General features: G+C 39.9%; 2 protein-coding genes across 2 annotated transcripts in view; one reads left to right on the plus strand and one right to left on the minus strand.

The window, feature by feature from the left end:
* LOC307269643 (L-threonine 3-dehydrogenase, mitochondrial-like) overlaps positions 1 to 16,983 on the plus strand; it is a gene marked incomplete at its 5' end in the record, with an annotated part of 98,355 nt that extends 81,372 nt beyond the window's left edge. Inside the window, 9 exons of the mRNA XM_080052640.1 lie at positions 13,409 to 13,604; positions 14,196 to 14,238; positions 14,330 to 14,400; positions 14,793 to 14,942; positions 15,025 to 15,197; positions 15,283 to 15,373; positions 15,541 to 15,633; positions 15,781 to 15,957; positions 16,060 to 16,983. Of these exons, the coding sequence (XP_079908766.1) occupies positions 13,409 to 13,604; positions 14,196 to 14,238; positions 14,330 to 14,400; positions 14,793 to 14,942; positions 15,025 to 15,197; positions 15,283 to 15,373; positions 15,541 to 15,633; positions 15,781 to 15,957; positions 16,060 to 16,199 (1,134 nt within the window). The 3' untranslated portion in view covers positions 16,200 to 16,983. The remainder of the gene's footprint in view (positions 1 to 13,408; positions 13,605 to 14,195; positions 14,239 to 14,329; positions 14,401 to 14,792; positions 14,943 to 15,024; positions 15,198 to 15,282; positions 15,374 to 15,540; positions 15,634 to 15,780; positions 15,958 to 16,059) is intronic.
* Positions 16,984 to 17,490: 507 nt separating this feature from the next.
* Positions 17,491 to 20,681, minus strand: cUnh8orf74 (chromosome Un C8orf74 homolog; the record flags this gene model as incomplete). The annotated part of the gene is made up of 5 exons (XM_080052642.1): positions 17,491 to 17,694; positions 17,872 to 18,027; positions 18,531 to 18,754; positions 19,394 to 19,577; positions 20,634 to 20,681. 5 exons carry the CDS (start codon positions 20,679 to 20,681, stop codon positions 17,491 to 17,493), a joined length of 816 nt encoding a protein of 271 aa, XP_079908768.1.

The following is a 20,681-nucleotide window of genomic DNA, read 5'->3' on the forward strand; positions in this document are numbered from 1 at the left end:
GGTATGTATTTGGTGAAAGTACTGGGACTGTGGGTGTGTGTGTGAGGTGGAGGGTAATGACCTACTAAGAGAGCAGAGCATGAAAAGGTGATTATTGCTCTTAATTGCTGTCTGCAGAGGCAGAAAAAAACACAGGCAGGTAACATTAATCAACATTAAAGCCATTGGAGACAAGGCACACAAGGCTTTTCTGCTGATTCACACTAATTTAAGGCTGCATGTTGTTACGCTGATAAGCCTGAATTAATTGTATCTTTTAATGTGCAGTTACAAGAGGGAAGTCTGCAATTAACTCATTGCACTCATAGATATTATGATTACACTGCATGAAAATACACACATCTGGATGAGGAAACAGAAGCAGACTTTCTCAGCACAAAATCAAAATGTTACTAATCAAAACACATTTGGTCAAAACAATTACAAATATTGTATCATTAGCGGATACAATAAACTGTTCCTTTTCTGAGTTCTCAAAGGGTTACAACCACCCTTATAGATATTTAGAATAATCACAAAGCACTAGCACCATACACGCAAAGAGCCAATATTATAACCACAACATATATAGTTTAAATACACGCCTCAAAAAGTTAACTGCATCTATATATAAAAATATATATATATATATATTATATATTATATATATACACACACAAACAACTAATACTAAACCAAAGCTGCAATAATCAATAGCTCTATATCACAATGGATCAAATGAAGTGTAATAATTAGGACAAGGGGTCGCTCATACTGATGAACCCAAATAAATGTATTACCTAACTCTGCAATCCCCTTTAAGTGTATTGCAAACTTGGGTGTCTTTTTGCTTTTACAGCCCAAAATGTAACTGTTGTAGTTCACTCTCTCTGCTCTCAAGAATTGCTTCCAAATGCAGCAGGTAAAAAAGCTCTAAGGACCTATTGTGGATTACCTGCCCCAAACAGCAGACAATCACGGGTAGAGACCAAACCCAAGCTCAAAAAAGATTGAATATAGAACTTCCATGCATGCAAAGTTCCAGTAGAAATAGATACAGGACATTCATCTGCTGCTGGGCTTACATGAGACAACTATGCATTTATTTTGCTGATGACAGAAAAACAGCAGTTGTCTGCATCATGGTCAGCCAGTCAGGGCCTGAACACGCCATGTTAACGGTTTGGATATACGTATTATTATATTTCATTTTTTTAACAGAATATACACTGAATAAAGGCTAATGTTAGATGTTGACTAGTTATCTAATAGTTTTGTTACGGTGTGTAATATCCTGAAGTTTTTATTTTCATGCGAGGTAGAATCTGGAAAAATATATGCTGTATTATACTGTATCTAAATCAAGCAAAACATTATTTGCCTTATCTTGAGGATATTCAGTTCAATCCATCACAATTTAGATTAAAACCCTTAGGAGTGTCATGCAATGTTTTGGTCCTGAGAAAAAACTGAAATTAGGTGGAGAGCAGGTGGTGTCCACCACCCACGCACCCTCCACATGTAACACACAAACACACACACTTGCAGCACAGAAGAAGCTCAGTCCTGGTGGGAGGTCTGAGGTCTGGCCCTCCACATTCCACAGACAAGTGTCTAGCACCTGCTAGGCCTCAGTCAGCCTTTACCGGCCAACAGATTAGGACGAGCGGACACGCTCCAAATCCGTTTACTTTACAGTCTATGGATTTGCGTGTGTGTGCGAGAGAGAGAAGCTGAGAGTGAGGGCGGAAGAGAATCCAAATCCATTTTCATAAAGAAGTTATTCTGCAATAAACTGTAAAATAAATATTTGGTCACACAGTCAATCAATCAGTAATCAAATTATTGTCAGTGTGTGTGTGTGTGTGTGTGTGTGTGTGTGTGTGTGTGTGTGTGTGTGTGTGTGTGTGTGTGTGTGTGTGTGTGTGTGTGTGTGTGTGTGTGTGTGTGTGTGTGTGTGTGTGTGTGTGTGTGTGTGTGTGTGTGTGTCTAGTAGGGCTCAAGGCTTAAGAGTAGACATTGACATAAAATCCCAATATAACACAACCAAATGCCTCACCAAATAATATTTAAAAATAAGACTTAAGTATCTGAACACACTGGCTGGTGGAGCTCAATACATTTTTGGGGCGTAAAATCCAAAGTGTAGATATGAAAACACACACACACACACACACACACACTACATGTACAGAAATGCTAACACACCTTCAGCAGCCCATATCTGACAGGTGCACATGTCAGTGGTTAGTTCAACCTGGATCAGAGCATTTGGTCTCACTCTGTAGCAGCCAGGCCCCTAGGGGTGTGTGTGAATGTGTGTGTCTGTGTGTGTGTAACCCAAGGGCCCGATGCACAGTACCCAGACACTAGCCATATTGTTTTCTTCAGTGGAGCTAGAAAAAGGGAAAGCTGATTTACAGAGCTGTCTGGCACTGGAGCACACGGATGCATGACTGACTCGGCCTAATGGAGTTTTCAGCTTTGGATTTACACTACTCCCTCTCTGCGAAAAGCCGAGCGGCACATAAGCACAATCTGTGGCAGCTATGTTAGCGCCGCCATCTCGTCCTGCAACTTTAAAAGTCATGTTTACTTCATCTACCTTTCCTCCCGTTGCAATAATAGAAGCCTGAGCCAGACTTGTTTCTTCTCATCAACTTTTTTTCTGTAATTATGTAGCTATAGCATTCCAAACACTATTTCCTCCTCATCTAAAACCAATTAAAGCCAGATTTAATTTGTGATTTTCTACTGTACTGTATCAATTAACACACACACGTGAAAATCAGTTTTAAAAACAATACCATTGTCAATCCAAAATACTACGGCACTTACTGTGCTCATTCAAACCATGATAACCCAAAATGTTAATCAGTTGACTAAAAAATAAGAAAACCGCCAAATATTTTTATTGTATTATTAGTGATTCATCTATTATCAAAATTGTTGCAAATCATTTTGTTGTTGATAAAAGTAAAATGTATCACAGAAGCCACAAAAAGACAACAAGGTTTCATACTTGTTTCTCGTCCAACATGGAAGCCATCCCCCTATGAATGAACCATCATTACATTGGGACCTGAAGAGCCGGAGCCGATAATGCTGGGAAATACAACATTAATGTGTAAACTGGACTTAAATGGGTTTTGTCTGTGTCGGATTGTTGGACTGCCATCAGGGCAGGACTGTGTAACTGTGTGCAGCTGCCCCCAAACACTGGCTTCAACAAATTACCCATTTCACAGCTCACAAAGCATTTAGCCTCCAAACTATGTGAACGAATCCATTCCTGTGCTACTCCAAGGACACCCACTCACATGTGAATATAATATTTCTATCAGTGAATGCCATGGGCCAAGTTCTTTAACTGACTTTCTTTCCTTTGTTAACTGCCATTCAACATCTTTAATTATTGCATCATTATGATGTCTGTCTGTCTGTATGGCCAGTCTAGGGATAAGGGATGTCACTTTTTAATTGAAAATTCAGACCAACATTTGAAGAATATTCAATGTGTAATTGTTTTATTTAAAATTCCCAGTTTTGACACTGTCCATCTGCTGCTGACCTTGCAAAACACAACTACCTTGTTCTATTGTCCTGTCACTAAAGTTAGGCAACGCAAAAGAAAATACCAGACAAATGTACTCACGCTGAGGCTAAAAGCAGATGGGACCGGAAAACCTCATCATACAGCATGAACTGTGAGAGCTGACTTCTCGAGTAATACTCCAGTCTTGGCTACGATGTCTCAAATCAAGTCCAAGTTCTCAACTTCCATCTACTTAAAGTATCATTAGCTGTATGAGACATCTTAAGACAGCTTGTGCTTCTCCTTTCCAACACTGATTCAAACATCACATTCTGACACAACAGTAAAATACATCAACACAATGATGAAAATGCTAAAGGACTTTTGGTTATTAATTTAGTGCCTGACTTCAGTTTCTGACGTAGACATTTATTTTGTCAGAAAGGCCCAAAAAATTAAGAAAACAATTGCTATGTTAACTGTATATCACAGGGTATTAAACAGCTCCTGTGTATCTATAGAAAAATGTAACCAAGCCATCAAGGACCAACCCCTCGACCGTGTGAGAGTGAACCATGACTGCCAACTTAGATTCAGAGTCCTTCATTATTTTACTGGTTTTGGAGTGATTGTCAGGGACCTTGAAGCATGTATGCAGAAAACCCATGGTGTAATAGCTCCCATAGTAAAAGCTTTGGTCCAACACCAACTGTTGGCAGTGGCTAATGAATACTATATAAACTGGAAAACTGATTTCCTTAATCCACTTACATTTCTTTGGGTTCTATGGTGCAGTAAGCCTATTAGGCCATAGAGCTGTGGCGAATCCTGCAATACGTGTTGAAAGTAACAGTGGTGGGGAGACTGAGGAGGACAGAACAACTGCCGCACAATTGTCTTACGAAGTCAACGTATTGTATATGAGACAGAATGTAATGAGCCATCATATAAAACCACATAAAGAAAGACCCCTAAATAAGAAAAAGTGATTTCTTCATTACCCGCATAGCAATATGTGTAGATTCGTCTCCGGGGCCCTTTTCCACAACATTTATTAAGGAAGAAGAAGGAAAAAAAAAGACCAAGGGAGACAGAAAGAGACGGAGAAAGATCAAGGTCTCTCCCTATAATTACAAAGATAGCATGGTCGCACTCCCTCCCCAGCCAGCAGAGCCTCCGAGGCCTCACTCCCTATCCATTCATATTGTATAAAGACTGTTCTATCAGCCCGGGAACGGCATCATTGCTTGTAAATTAATTTGGGGTTCCTGTCAGGCGGGGCCTTCTCCTCTCTTATCTGGCAATGTAATATGGGAAGCTGAGAGGCTGGGGAGATACTGCTGAGAGGAGGTGAGGGTAGGGAGGGGGGAGTATTAAAGAGAAGAGAGAGAGATAGGAGGAGAGCAAGAGGCAGGGACCAAACAAGAGAAGCCAATGGGTTCCCGCTGGATGTCGAGGAAGGGCCTGACTCAGTGATAAGTGAATACGCTCTGCCGTCCTATTTTCCACACACACACACACACACACACACACACACACACACACACACACAAGCAATTTGTCATCCAGGCTGGACTATACAGCGAGAGGCCTTCACCTATCAGCACTATTTGTCCCTGTGTCACAGCCCTGCGGATAAATCTTCTCCCGAGGATCCTTGTTTAAATCCACCCCCCTATTAGCCTCTCGTAACCACATGTGCTCAACACTCACAGACACATATACACACACCTCTGACCCCATCAGTTGTTTCTAATTAACCCCTCACCCACCGTATTCCCTGATGGCAATAAATAGGCCTGACTATAATCCCATTAGTGGTTGGAGTCATGATGGCGAATTAGGAGAACATTGACTAAACAAGGGGATGGCAGTAAGACTGAGCACCGCATGCTGTACATGTATTGTGTTCCAAAAGGGCATATTATATTATATTATTATATTTGCCCATCTTGAATTTAATTATTCAAAAACATATTTGTGACTACTTGTCACAAACACAAAATAACACATGTTGTTTATGTTGGGTTGAAATTAACTGTGGGAGGCTAAATGAAAAGACAGCTCTTAATTAATAGAGATGTGTTCTATCAGAGAGGCAGCATCTTATATTTAAGCCACATGTAATATACCATTATGGGAAATAAGAGTTTAAGGGAAATCCTAACTACATTTATTTCACAACTATAGTTAGTTTTCAGATTCAGATTTGAGTTAAGAAAATTATTATAAAGTTATATTACAGCCAAAAATACCGATATTAACAACATTAAACTGCTACCAACATTCTACTTATATGTGGGGCCAATATGCAAGTAAATGATGCTGCAAAATACATTTGTACTTACTTTTATATATTTTGCTAATATTTGAGTACAAATAGTACTCAAATATTAGTTGTAATAGAGCATTTTTACACAGTGGTGGTATTGCAATTTAACTGAGCAATCTCAATCCTTCTTCCTATATGAATTAAATCATTAGCCTTGAGTAGAGTTTCTTTGTATGAAACAAAACAAGGACATAATAATAACTATTTGGTGAAAAGTTTGCACTGAAGCAAAGTGCCCAGAGAGCTACAGTGGAAAATTGTAGTTGAATTTTGCAGCTTATGTGTGATCAGTAGGACCTCTCGGTTCTGTGAGAGGTTACAAAACAACAACGCAATGATGCATTGTAGGGATGCTAATCATTTACTGTAAATTGTATTTTTTTGGCAGGATATGCAATGATACTATAGGGCATTGTTTCAAGTAATTACATGTGTGTGTGTGTGTGTGTGTGTGTGTGTGTGTGTGTGTGTGTGTGTGTGTGTGTGTGTGTGTGTGTGTGTGTGTGTGTGTGTGTGTAATAATTATTTCCACGCTGCATTTCTGCATTAAACAAAGAATATCTTCTTTTTCATGTGGAGAATCAAGTCACAGCAAGAAAAGCATCCTATTATTTTAAGCTCGCACACAGGACAACAATGAGCCAAACAAGCCTTGAATGTGTTTTCACTACATAACATATTCAGATATTTGGCAGACGACCAAAATGGCAACAACACCGGAGGCTATTTGAACACACGAACAATAAGACATGCATCATCTATTGTGGCCCATTCTGCATGGTTGGAACTGTAACCACAAGAAAACTTGATTCATGTCCAGCACCTCAATGTGGGGGTAGACACGATGGATAAATCCTGTCCAGTTTATTCCTAAATAAATTATCACCCCAGCAGTCCCTTTTGGAACAAAGATCTAGCAACTCAAAACAATAATTTTAATGTTTGTTTTTCAATGCAAACATGCAAATAACTTAATTTGCTGCAAACTTGATAATAAGGGTTTTGTGGTTAACATAACAGCTGTTCGAAATTATAGAACATTTAAGTATATGAAAGTAGTGTACAGCGACTAAGGAATGAAAGGGCTAAACTGATAAATAATGTTTTGCGTTTGCTGTGCCATAAGTCCTGGATAGCAGAGATGTCAAGCAAGCCTAGTGATTGATTGTAATTCTTGGTAGGTTGTGCCACCTGGTGGCTTGCAGCAAACACTGCACCCACACACATATCTACACTAGAGAAAACACCTGCAGCTTACTAAAAAAAGGTTTTATTGTCTATGAATGCTTCTCTGCATTTAATTTTTTATTTGAGTGTTTACTATGAATTATGTGTTATCACATAAGAATCAAGACTTAAAGGCCATTTTATTTCCAGTTGACAAAACATACAAATGTCAACCACTGTAGTGTCTGATCACTGATCAGTGCATGGATGGGTAAGCATGCATTATAGAAGTTTGTAATTGTCAGGGTGCGTGCATGTGTACACACACTTGTCCACTAATCAGTTATAGCAAATCAAAACACAGATTAATCCTCCTGCAGTGCAACAGAGAATAAATCACTTGTGCATAATTAGCAGGTGCAATGACATATCTGACACCATATTACATCTTAATTACATGAGGGAAATTGTTCCGTTTTTGTATGGTTTTGCACAGTCACATCTCACTTTAGGGCAATCACACCTGTCATTGTTCCAGCATATGTTCACAAAAACAGGAAGGTCACTTCATTTATGATTTCTTTGTACACACTCATTTTTGCAGTAGAGTTTTTATGCATCTTCTTAACATAAATTACATATATATTGTATAGGACTACATAGTTTATACTGTGATAGGCTACATGAACAGATACATTTTTTTTCAACCAAAATTATTCACAGACTGAAAGTTTGTGTTCACGTGTAAATCTACCATTGCATGTATAAAACATGACTTACACAGTCCTATCTATATGCTTGTCCAAAAACCACAGTTTTCCAGTTAGTAATTGGGCTAAAGCGTGTTACTCCCAACAGCAAAGATGGATATGCAGTCTACTTGACAAACATTGCGGAGGATAATATAGGCGCAGAAGGTTTGTTTGTTTTGAATAAACGTGTGTTCAAGGGCGTAACTTTGATGTTCATATTGGTGGGGACACATTTTGGCGAAACGTCACACAATTTGGCGAAACGCCCTCACCCCAGACCCAGCATCCAACATCTCACTAGTTTATTAACCAAACCAATTTTATCATGTATCTACAGGTGAAACTCGAAAAATTAGAATATCGTGCAAAAGTTCATTTATTTCAGTAATTCAACTTTAAAGGTGAAAATAATATCTTATACAGACTCATTACATGCAAAGTGAGATATGTGAAGCCTTTATTTGTTATAATTGTGATTATTATGGCTTACAGTTTATAAAAAACCCAAATTCAAAATCTCAGAAAATTAGAATATTACATAAAATCAATAAAAAAAAGGTTTTTAAATACAGAAATGTCGGCCCTCTAGAAAGTATAATCATGCATATTTACTAAGTACTTGGTTTGGGCCCCTTTTACATGAATTCTTGCCTCAATGCGGCGTGGCATGGATGCTATCAGTCTGTGGCACTGCTGAATTGTTATGGAAGACCAGGTTCCTTTGATAGTGGCCTTCAGCTCATCTGTATTGTTGGGTCTGGTGTGTATCATCTTCCTCTTGACAATAGTACATAGTTTCTCTATGGAGTTCAGGTCAGGAGAGTTGTCTGGCCATTCATGCACACTAATACCATGGTCAGTCAACCAGTTACCAGTGGTTTATGATACTGTGGGCAGGTGCCAAGTCTAGCTGGAAATGGAAATTGTCATCACCATAAAGCTTGTCAACATACAGAAGCATGAAGTGCTCTAAAATCTTCTGGTAGATGGCTGTGGTGACTTTGGACTTGATAACACAGTGGACTAACAGCAGCAGATGACATGGCACCCCAAATCATCACTGATCCTAATGAAATGTTGCGTTTCATTTGGAAATCAAGGTCCCACAGTCTAGAGGAAGAGTGGAGAGGCACAAAATCCAAGTTGCTTGAAGACAACTGTCAAGTTTCAACAGTCAGTGATGATTTGAGGCACCATGTCATCGGATGGTGTTGGACCACTGTTTTATCAAGTCCAAAGTCACCACAGCCATCTACCAGAAGATTTTAGTGCACTTCATGCTTCCGTCTGTTGACAAGCTTTATGGAGATGCTGAATTACTTTTTCCAGCAAGACTTGACACCTGTCCATAGTGCCAAAACCACAAGTAACTGGTTGACTGACCATGGTATTACTGTGTTGATTGGCCAGCCAACTCTCCTGACCTGAACCCAATAGAGAAACTATGGACTATTGTCAAGAGGCAGATGAGACACACCAGACCCAACAATACAGACGAGCTGAAGGCCTCTATCAAAGCAACCTGGGCTTCCATAACACCTATTTTTTTTCTTTTTTAACCTTTATTTCTACAGGTAAATCTCATTGAGACCGAAGACTCTTTTACAAGGGAGACCTGTGTTCCTTTCCCACGTTACCATTCACACACACATTCATACACCGATAGCAGGCTAACTATCGACATTCACACGAGGCAAGGTGGGTGAAGTGTCTTGCCCAAGGACACAACAACCATGACACAGGTGGCAGGGCGGGGATCAAACCTCCAACCCTTTGATCATCAGCCGACCCGCTCTACCAACTGAGCCACGGCCGCCCCTCAGCAGTGCCACAGACTGATAACATCCATGCCACGCCGCATTTAGGCAAACATTTGTGCAAAAGGGGCCCAAACCAAGTACTTAGTACATATGCATGACTATACTTTCTAGAGGGCCGACATTTCTGTATTTAAAATCTTTTTTTTATTGATTTTATGTAATATTAAAATTTTCTGAAATTTAGAATTTGGGTTTTTCATAAGCTGTAAGCCATAATAATCACAATCATAACAAATAAAGGCTTGAAATATCTCACTTTGAATGTAATGAGTCTATATAATATATTAGTTTCACCATTTAGGTTGAATTACTGAAATAAATTAACTTTTGCACAATATTCTAATTTTTCGAGTTTCACCTGTATGTACAGTTTAGTCAAGAGTTGAGCGGCTATCAATCATTTTGCACTAAAAACCGTATTATATTCATACATCCTTGGCTGCTTTCACAGACACTACTTTTTCGTTGAAACATCAATTGTTTACATTATATTATTCTTTCAAGACCTGAGTATTATGCCACCATTTGCAATTTTATTATTATATGTTGCTATTGTATTGTTTTGTTGTCACTAATGGTAGTTAGATCTTTAATGTTGTGTCTTACCAGTACTTTAATAATTGTGTGTTGTGTTGGTCTTGTCTAGTCTATGCATGGGATAGCGAGAAACGCAATTTAAATTCCTTGTATGTCCTGTACATATGAACAATTGACCACAAAGCAGACTTTGACTTTGAGTTCACTTACCAACAGGTTGTGTTACCCTATGGTAGGAAATGGGTCAGTTGATTTGATAAGGGCTCCTTTGACTGATGGCAACCAGAGGTGAAAAGGAATAGACAAAAGAGGAAAGTCTGAGACCCTGGGATGCTTGCTAAAGTCTCCAATGAGAGATTTTATTTTCAACACTTATTATACTGTAAGGCAAGGCAAGGCAAGTTTATTTATATAGCACAATTCAGACACAAGGCCACTCAAAGTGCTTTACAGGGGCAAGATTAGAATACATAAAACACATTATAAAACATTTAAAAGCGAATAAAAGAAGCAAAAAAAAAAAAAAAAAAAAAATTAAAACTCGATTTAAAAACATAATAAAAGAAGCAAATAAAATGAACACAGCCTTTGATATATCTAGAAGAGAAACACCTGTCTTCCCTTAGGGTGCAATGTGCTTTAACAGCCAGTTAAAATCAGGGGGGCGCTGTTTCCATAGTTTTGGTAAAACAACTGTTATAGATAGATAGATAGATAGATAGATAGATAGATAGATAGATAGATAGATAGATAGATAGATAGATAGATAGATAGATAGATAGATAGATAGATAGATAGATAGATAGATAGATAGATAGATAGATAGATAGATAGATAGATAGATAGATAGATAGATAGATAGATAGATAGATAGATAGATAGATAGATAGATAGATAGATTGATAGAATAATTGACTGAAACTGAATATGGCCTGGCTTGTCTTGGCTCCCTTGCTTTAAAAAAATACTTAATGGAAAAAAATGTAATGAAATACAAATACAAATATGTTTGCACATTTGAAAAGAGTTAGTGATTCAGCATTATGCAGAAAAATAAACTGTAGTTGGTCGTGGTACTGGATTTAATTACTGGCATCATAGTGTTTTGCTTCTGTAAATTAAGTCAATAAAATAGTTTTCTATATTCAGCTATTTTCTCATTAAAAAAATTGCTTTTTAGTATGAACCACTAATCTGTTAACTTAATTTCTCGCCTTTTTATTATCAGTCCAACTCTGCTCATCCTTGTTTAACCTGAATTGACCATACTTGCTATTTCTTGCTCTAATTGCCTCAAGGGTGTCATCATTTACCCAGGGTTCTGTCCTCTGTTTTATTCTAATTTCTTTACATTTTTATCAACAGCTTCTAAAAACATAGCCTACCTTTAAATGAGCACCATGCTCTATCCACATCCATGCATTGCAGTACATTAGACCAGTCCATTTGCTTTAAACAGTCATTTAGTGCTTCTTTGGTATACCTTTTTAGTGACCGGGTTTTAATAGAAGAATGCACGTTAAAAACTGCTTTCTTGATCTTTCTAGTAGGCTACAGAAAATAATTGAATGGTCGCTCAGCCCATAATTTATAACCCCACTCTCTGCTATCCTAGATTTATCTGAAACTAGAACGAGATCAATCGTGGTTTGGGTAGTGGAACACACACGTGTTGGTTCATTAATCAGCTGATGTAAACAAAAAGAACGACAAAAGTTCATCAGTGCTTTGTACCCGGGAACATCCCGTTTCTGAATATCAGTGTTAAAATCTCCCATTATGATATTTTCAGATTTAACAAAATCAATACTCTTTGAGCAAAGCTCTTCTAAAAATTCATAAAAATGGGTTTGATCAGGCGGTCTGTAACATGCACCGATAAGTATAGGCTTACGCAGGTCGATGTATTTATTTTATTTATTTATTCATTTTTCTATTTTATTTTATTTTTCTATTTTATTTTTTACAGTTGCCTACATTGCATTGTTCCATATAGCATACATCCTCTATTTTGTGGCAGCAATAATAGCAACCGTAACACGGGAAGTAAGTTTGCAGTTAAAAGGTAATGTTATATGTAGGTTATAACAGGAAGTTTGTCGCCAAGCCTCTCGAGCTGTGAGCCAATCACAGTGCGTCGAACCTTTCCCAGAGCCACATGACGTCTTTCACGTTCCATCCATCACAAACAGTGGCTGGACGGAGGAGTTTCAAATCGTCTTCACTTCTTCGGCGCAGGTCAAAGTAAGGAATACATTCAATTTATTTACTGAACGTTTCATGTGTCCACTTCTGCAGGCGTTTGGTTTGTACCCGACGTGGCTACGTTTTAGCTACCGCAGTTAAAACCAAAAAGCTTCTACCCAATGTCAATGTTAGACGGTTGAATAATAGCAAGGGTAGCGTTACCGTTATCTAACGTTGGAGGAGATATGAAGCTGTAGCGCTGGTATGCGCTCAGTCCCTTCTTTCATCAACTACTGATGAATAGCCGTTTACGTTAGCTTAGCCCCTTATAACGCTGGGCTAGCTAGCCATGTTGCTCTTGGTTTAACACAGTTGCAAACGTGTGCTGCTCGTTAAACAAGACAACTCATTTTAAATAATCATCTGTCTGGGTGATGCTTTGAATTTGCATTCCACACTGTACACCTATCATAATGAATGGACTATTAGGCCTATATATAATGCATGAAAATAAATAGTTGTAAGATAATTAAGAACGACATTCAAGTAAAGGTCTGGAATGTTTTCAGGTATGGAAAGATACTTGTCAATATATTGCAGTGTGGCCCTGGAATAATTTCCATCCTAGTCTTTTTGAAGTTTATGTGTTTAGTCGGATTTGGCCACATTAATCTGACGGGCCCCTGTAAGATTAAAGGGTGGTCTGGACTGGAGTAAAGACAAAGTAGGCTATATTTAGACCCAAGTCTGGAGCAAACTGTAAGAAGCTAATCTGACATGGATGGGTGTGTGGTTGAGTGGAGAATTTTCTCTCAGTCTATTTGTCTCTTTTGACTGTTCCACCTTTACAAATACGAAGCATGTTTGCCTCTTGACTAAATGTTATATGTACACACACATGTTCAGATTTAAATGATACAGTACTGTCTTAGTAAATATCATAACAAATACATGTAGTACACAAATTAGAAAATAACACACAATACTCTACATCAGGGGAGTGGCTAGAATGATGCCCTCTTGTGTTGATTTTCATGTGTGCCATGGTAGAAGAGGCACTGTCACTGTTGCTGACGCTGCATGCGTTTGTTGTTTATAGGAGGTGTGTATAATGCAGGTGATGCAGCTGCTGAGGGGGGCAGTGACGCGTACATGGAGCAGGCCCCCATGCAGCACTGAACACCTCATCTCAGCAGTACGCGGTGTCACCTCGTCCTCGCAACGCTCATCTGCTCCTGGGAGAACTCATCCTCCAGCATCCACCGAGACCGACCATCCCAAAGTCCTCATCACCGGTTGGTCTTTTGCAAGTCATTCTTATGCTATTCTCCCTCCTGATTCTCTGATGTTTTTTCATTTATTTGTGGCCCTTGACCATAGTACGATGGTATGGAGCACAAAACATTCAAATTATAACAGAACAAAACAATAGTGTAGGCCATGGACAAAACAAAAAACACTACTTAAACAATGGAAGGACCTTTCTTTTCGAAAATGCGCCTATTTTACCGATAACATTTGGCCTTTCCGACTTCAAAAGCAAAATTAATTTGAACATAGATAGGAAAGTTGACATGTTTCAGCAAGTACTTTTTCCTAAAATACATCACATTTATATTCTAACACTCAAACAGGACATGATACTCATCGCCAAAACTATTGTCCTCACAAGGGTTACAAATTCTGATTTCTATCCAGCCCTTTATATCTTCCAATGACCTTAGCAATTCTGGTGTTATTGACTCTAAAAGTACAGATAGCTTGTCTGTACTTTGTACTCTTTATACAGCAGATTTTCTTTTAATACCAAGACACACTGGAACACGCAGTGACACTTGATCTGTCTATTTGGTAACTCATTTGCCCTGCTCTTTTCATCGTCACAGGAGGACTTGGACAACTAGGGGTGGGGCTTGCCAGGTTGCTGAGGTAAGGAGTTTACATAACCCCCGGATTCTATTGTTTGTGTATTTTTTTAAAAGGTAGCATAGAACTGACCTTATTGATGTCTCGCACTCAGGAGACAATTTGGGAGAAACAACGTGATCCTATCCGACATCAGGAAACCGCCAAGCCATGTTTACCAAAAAGGTGTGTATGTTTCTAAAACAAACTCTGGAATGAATGTAAATTGTATCTTGTATGTCTTTTTTAGTATGAATCCCTGCTTAGAAGACCCGGGTGTAGACTTCACTCAGAAAGGGATGCATCAAAAATATATTTCTTTTACAAAAGTAGTCTCAGTTGATGCAGCCAGAAGGTACAGTTTATCTCGCTGCAGTGGCATTTACTTTTCATTTGACTTTACAATATAAATACAAGTGAATTTGTCAATGTATGGATACATCTTTCATCCATATTTGGACCAAGCAGGTACAAAACAGTATGTGCCTAAAACTAGGCTCCTGGGGTAAAACTGTCCACAGATGAGTGGGAAGACGCTGTTCAAACACGGTATATTTTATTGTACGTGTGTTCCACAGGTCCATACATCTACTCAGACATCCTGGACTATAAGAACCTCAGGGAGATAGTGGTCAACAACAACATCGACTGGCTGGTCCACTACTCCGCTGTGCTGTCCGCTGTGGGAGAGCGCAACGTCGCGCTGGCCAAAGAGGTCAACATCACGGGTAGATACATGCACAGACACTCATGTAATACGTTGAAGCTAGTAAAGAGTGATACTTATGCTCAGCCTCTCTCTCTTTGTAGGTTTCCATAACATATTAGACATAGCAACCGAACATGGTCTGCGTGTGTTTGTCCCCAGCACGATCGGTGCCTTCGGTCCGTCCTCGCCCAGGGACCCCACCCCGGAGCTGTGTGTGCAGAGACCGCGCACCATCTACGGCGTCTCCAAGGTCCACGCAGAGCTGATGGGGGAGGTGAGTTGCAAAAAGACGACACGAGTTCCAAAATACATTCTGCAGTGTTTTGCCACCAAGCCCATTCTTTCTTTGTCTTTGTCAGTACTACCACCAAAGGTATGGGCTGGATTTCCGCTGTCTCCGGTATCCAGGCATCATCTCTGCACACTCCCAGCCCGGAGGAGGAACCACTGGTAAGCGTATCCAAGGAATGCGGAACCTAATACGAAGCTATATTCGTTTTTAAATGTCGTCGCTTTCTGAAACAGCAGCCAGATCTATTATCTTATCACAAAGGCTGGAAACGGGGGAAATATTTTCCTGTGTGGTTTAAATCTTAGTTTGTGTTTCCATTTCCTAGACTATGCCGTCCAGATATTCCATGCAGCTGTGAAGACCGGTCGCTTCGAGTGCAACCTTGCTAGTGACACGCGGCTTCCCATGATGTACATCGGTAATGCCAGGCGTTGGGTTTTTCTCCATGTCAACACCGAGTGATTCTTGTACTGTATTGCAACTCTTTGTTCTCCATCTTTCTCTTCTCATGTCGTTCTTGTCCCTCTCCTCATCCCCTCTTCCTCCTCCTTCTCCTCCTGTCTAGACGACTGTCTCAGAGCTACACTAGAGGTGCTGGAGGCTCCGGCAGACGCACTGGTCAGACGCACGTACAATATAAACGCTATGAGCTTCACACCACATGACCTCACCAAGGAGATCCAGAAAGTGCTGCCCGAACTCAAGGTCACCTATAATGTGGATCCTGTTCGGCAGGCTATCGGTGAGATGCAAGGAGTGATAATGATGAGTGGTCAAAAAATATTCTCTCCCGAGTTGTGCCTGGATACAATTACCGCATTAATGCATGTCTGTGTCTTTTCAGCGGACGGCTGGCCAAAGGCATTCGAGGACAGCTGGGCGAGGCAGGACTGGGGCTGGAAGCACGATTACGACCTCCCGGAGTTGGTGCAGACAATGCTGAGTCACATCACTACGAGCAACAAAGTGGCACAATCCTCCTGAACTCCTCTAGCAGCAACGCCATTTAAAAGCTGTACTTGAAAGAACGCAACACTGTGGATGGAAGAGCATTTATTTATCCTTTGATAGTATTACACTTTAGACAGCCATATCACCTTGAAATATGGCCTTAAATCTTAAGATCAGGAATAATAAAAAAAAAATTCAGACGGGGGGTCAGGATTGACACAATTAACATATTAACAAAATAATCTGACAATGAAATTTAGAGAAAACTCAATATTGTAGGCATAAAACATTCCACATTTTCTCTACGCGCTACTCCCGCTCCTGACCCGTCCTGTTTTGCTCACTATTGTTGTTCTATCACTATCCAGTATTTTGCCCATGGTGTGGAAGAGCCACTTAACCTTTTAAATAGGTCTCTCTCTGAATGTACTGTATGTATTTATGTCATGTTGTATTTGGACGCAGATGACTTTTCCAGTCTGTTCGTCTGTCATCGGTAGCAGCTAAACGCTCGCCTTAAGGGGCATTTGTGCCATCCTCAAAACAGTTGGCTTTGACTACTAAGAGCTGCACTTCAACTGGTCTCCTATATGAACTGTAGCCACAAATGCTGAAAGGCTTTACCTCGGGTTCTGTTACTGGACCCAAGCTAATATTAAGAACTGTAGGGCTAGTTTTACTTGAATAGAACCGTAATTGCCTGCTTCAGTTTTATCATGTGCTAGTTTTGTTTTCAGTAAGTGAAAAGCCTAGAGGGGCTGTGGGCCTTAAAGTAGGATCTCTGAGTTTAAGAAGAATAGCTTCTTCAAACTGCTTCAGATTTGCACTAGATGTTTTTAATATGTGTTATTTATATATATTTGAATGATTTTAATGGTTGCTTCCTATTCGGAAGCTGCTGTCTTGGTGCTAAATATTTATGAATGTTAAATCAGGAAAACAAAGCTCTTCGGTTTTGGAGCTGTGCTTTATTGACTTAGCTCTGTGAAAGAATGCATTCAATTTGATATTATTTATTATGCATCCCAGGTTTTTCTGTTCAATCAAATGGATTATTTTTAAATAAATGAATGAACTCAGTTTCTAATGACTTGTCTTTCTGGAACACTAACAAACATGGTGTGTTCTCATGGTATTGTGTTGGTTTTAAGACAGTAGTCCACTCGTGGATAATTGGATGTTATTCCACATCTGACAATGAAATAGATCAGACTCAAGCACTAACAAGACAAGAGTTCAAAATAGTCAGAAACTTGACAGATGTGAAGTGTTTTCTTCCACTTAGCTTTTTTGACACTACATTTCCCAGACTCCTTCAGTCCTGTTAAAGTTTTTGCTGCGTGCGGCTTTGCATCACTGGTCGCTCTGGATGTGAAGTAGCTGGGTTTTGAAGCCTCCCAGTGGTCAGTTGTGATAGTTGCTGTTTGAGCTGCATGATGTCAGCCAGCAGGGAAGCCTCTTTGGTCAGACTCTCCAGCATCTGGTTCTCTGTGACCCTCAATGCAGCACGAATCGACGACAAAACAACCTAGAGAGAATACCAGACACAAAGCTGGTCAGGTCATAAAAGGACATTCCTAGATGCTTTCACTGGTTTCTCTTTCAAAGGTTTTTTTATTAAATGTTAGTAACAAAGAAATTGTAGCACAACGAGTACAATTTTTTTCTCCCAAATTCACTGGTTTCTCTGATTGAGAGTTTTTACCTCCTCATCTAGTTGCTCTTCCTCTGAAACAGTGACGTCCCCCACAGTGAACCTTGAGCGGTCTCGGAGCACCTCCAGCTGCTCCTCTTTCTGTTGTAGCATGGCGGTGAGCTCCAGTTGACAGACCCGACGCTCCCATTCATCCAGATCCGTGCCCTGCAGCACAAGTATAGTGTGTTGGTCAGCGTGGGGCACTTTGTAAAGTTATAACAATTCAGGAGATTGCAATAAATGTAATATTACATTTTTCTTTAAAGGTGCAATGTGTAACTTTGGGTGTGTCAGGGAAGTGACCATTTTCTATGATATATTCTCATAACTGAATAAACAAACTTTCCTCCCAGAAAAATGTGATCCCGGAACACTGTTCGAAGTTAAAAAGCTTCCTGAAAACTTGCTGTTTGACTGTAGTTGTTTACAGCAGCATGGCCCACAGTTTGGTTTACAAACATATTCTACTCTTACGTTTGGTTCCAGGTTCCTCAATAGTTTTGATTTATGATGATGGAATTATTCAATACTGTGACATGTAGAGAAAATGTGGTTTGTAAACTAACTGCAGTCTCTGAAAAAACAAATCGGGCTCCTCTGAAACTGCATATTGCACCTTTAATTGTGGCTGTCTGGTTGCTCGTCAGCCATCACAAGGCCTTTGTTACCTGTGCTAGAGAACAGGGTGTGGGGGGTAGCTGCAACTCTATGTGTAGTCGAGTGATGGACATGTTAGCAGCTCCACCCACAACCGCATGGAGCAGCCTCCTCCGGGTGACACAGGTGTCTGTGAGGAACTGGGTGAGCTCGTGCTGGTGGACAGTGGTGAGGTTTGGCAAACAATCACACAGGGCATCGCCCAGCAAGGACAGCAGTTTGGGTTCGTCGAGACCTGATGGGTAGAAGATATTATAAGTTCAAAAGCCTTTTGAGAAGGTTTAATTCATCCAACCCTGGCTTTGAAAAGAAGCTTAGCTCAGAATCACTTCCAGCCTTACAGTGTAGTGGACCTGCGGTAATGATATTGCATGAATAAAGTTTGAAAAAGACACAAGGAATTAATCACTGGGAAGGACTCACTTAAAAATGGCGATTCTCAAAAAAAAAAAAAAAAAAAAAAAAAAAAAAATGGCGATTCTGGAGAACGCTTGTTATCAAAATCAGAGATTATCTCCTCACGTATCCATGAGTCCATGTCCGTACAGTGTGTGCACTCTGTAAACAGGTACATTGCTAGCTACAGTGGGCCCACTTTGTGATACTCTTTGTTTACCTACCAGTTTACAGAGCCTAGGCTGTGCAACGCTGGATTCTTTTGTGCACACACAGTAAAGGCAGGTAGCGGATCGTGAGGAGATGTTCACTATTTTTGACACAAAGTGATTTTAACAAGTGTTCTCCAGAATCTCTGACTCCACCTTTTAAAGTGTGGGGAACAGACTGTTTTAAACATCAAAGGCCTGAATGAAGCCATTTGCTGCATTCTGTGCTCTTAAGAAAAACACAGGAACACACTACTGTTTGCTCTGACCATGCAGTTGTGGGAAGATGCCTTTGGCGATCACAGCTGCCCGGATCACCTCTGGCCAAGGGAAGCCCCGGGCCGCGGCGAACATGGCCACGTCGTAGACAAACTCCTGATGGAAGCGCCGCCGCTCATCGAAGAACTCCAGCCACGAGAAGTGACTGCTGAGCCTCTGCACGCCAGGCTCCCTCTGTCACACACACACACACACACACACACATGATTTGTCCCACAAGCAGATGTTGAAGTACAAAAATTCCATCAAGATTTAATTTAAGTATACTGTTAGTACAGAAGTATTATCAACAAAAGACACAATTTAATCATAATGTAGTGTGTGGCCCCAATGCAGGCTAACTGTATTTATCAGCATGTTAAAGGTGCAGTGTGTAATATGACATCATCAAGTAAGTTCTAGAAAGTTCTAGAATGCATCGCTCCCTGGGTAACCCCACCCCTTTCGAATAAAAACAGAAGCTACAGTGGCCTTCAAGGACGAGAACAATTCTAAATTTTAAACAATGCGCACCTGATGACATTCCAACTATGACACTTCCAAAATGGCGGTGACAAGGCCTTGGTCCAAAGTATGGAGAAATATTGACATATATGAGACCCTTTCTAAGGGAAAAAATAATAATTCTAAAAAAGAAATTCAGCTATTATGCACTAAAGTAAACGTACTTGTGGATATTATAATTATTTTCTACAAAATCTGCTAGGAAATAAAACCCAAAATTCTACACACTGCAGGTTTAAAGCTGCAGCTGCTCACATGGTGTGTTGCTGGTCGGTTGCATCATTGAAGTTTCTTTACATATGGGCTCAATAAATTAGGCCTATCTTAAATTTGTGTTGTTTGTAACATTGCATCAAATTACATGAGACCTAAATTATACATAGGCCTAGTTGTTTAGTACACTATAGTGTTGTGCAAGTAGGCCAACAATATTTTATTCTAAAGTTTAGGAGAGGGCTATAGTAGCATAACATGTGAAAACTCTAGCCTACAAAATAATTGCCCTTATGCCCAGTATAATCCTAAGTGTTGGCTACTGTTAAACATAAGGTAGCCTGGTATTCCTTTTAAGAAGAAAAGACTCAGCTAGGGTAAAATATAGGTGGCTCGCTCGGTGTTGTAAAATCCCTGGCAGCATTTGAAGGCACCAAAATAACACGCCTTTCTTTCTCTCTTTCTCTATTGATTAAATACAAGTATCCGGGTGATAACTGAATGCCCGCCTACCTGCTCTTTCGCTATCTGTGCTATCTCACTATTTGTAAGGGAAGCCAT

This window comes from Ammodytes marinus (assembly GCF_949987685.1).
Source record: "Ammodytes marinus genome assembly, chromosome: 24".
In the NCBI taxonomy this organism is placed as follows: domain Eukaryota; kingdom Metazoa; phylum Chordata; class Actinopteri; order Uranoscopiformes; family Ammodytidae; genus Ammodytes; species Ammodytes marinus.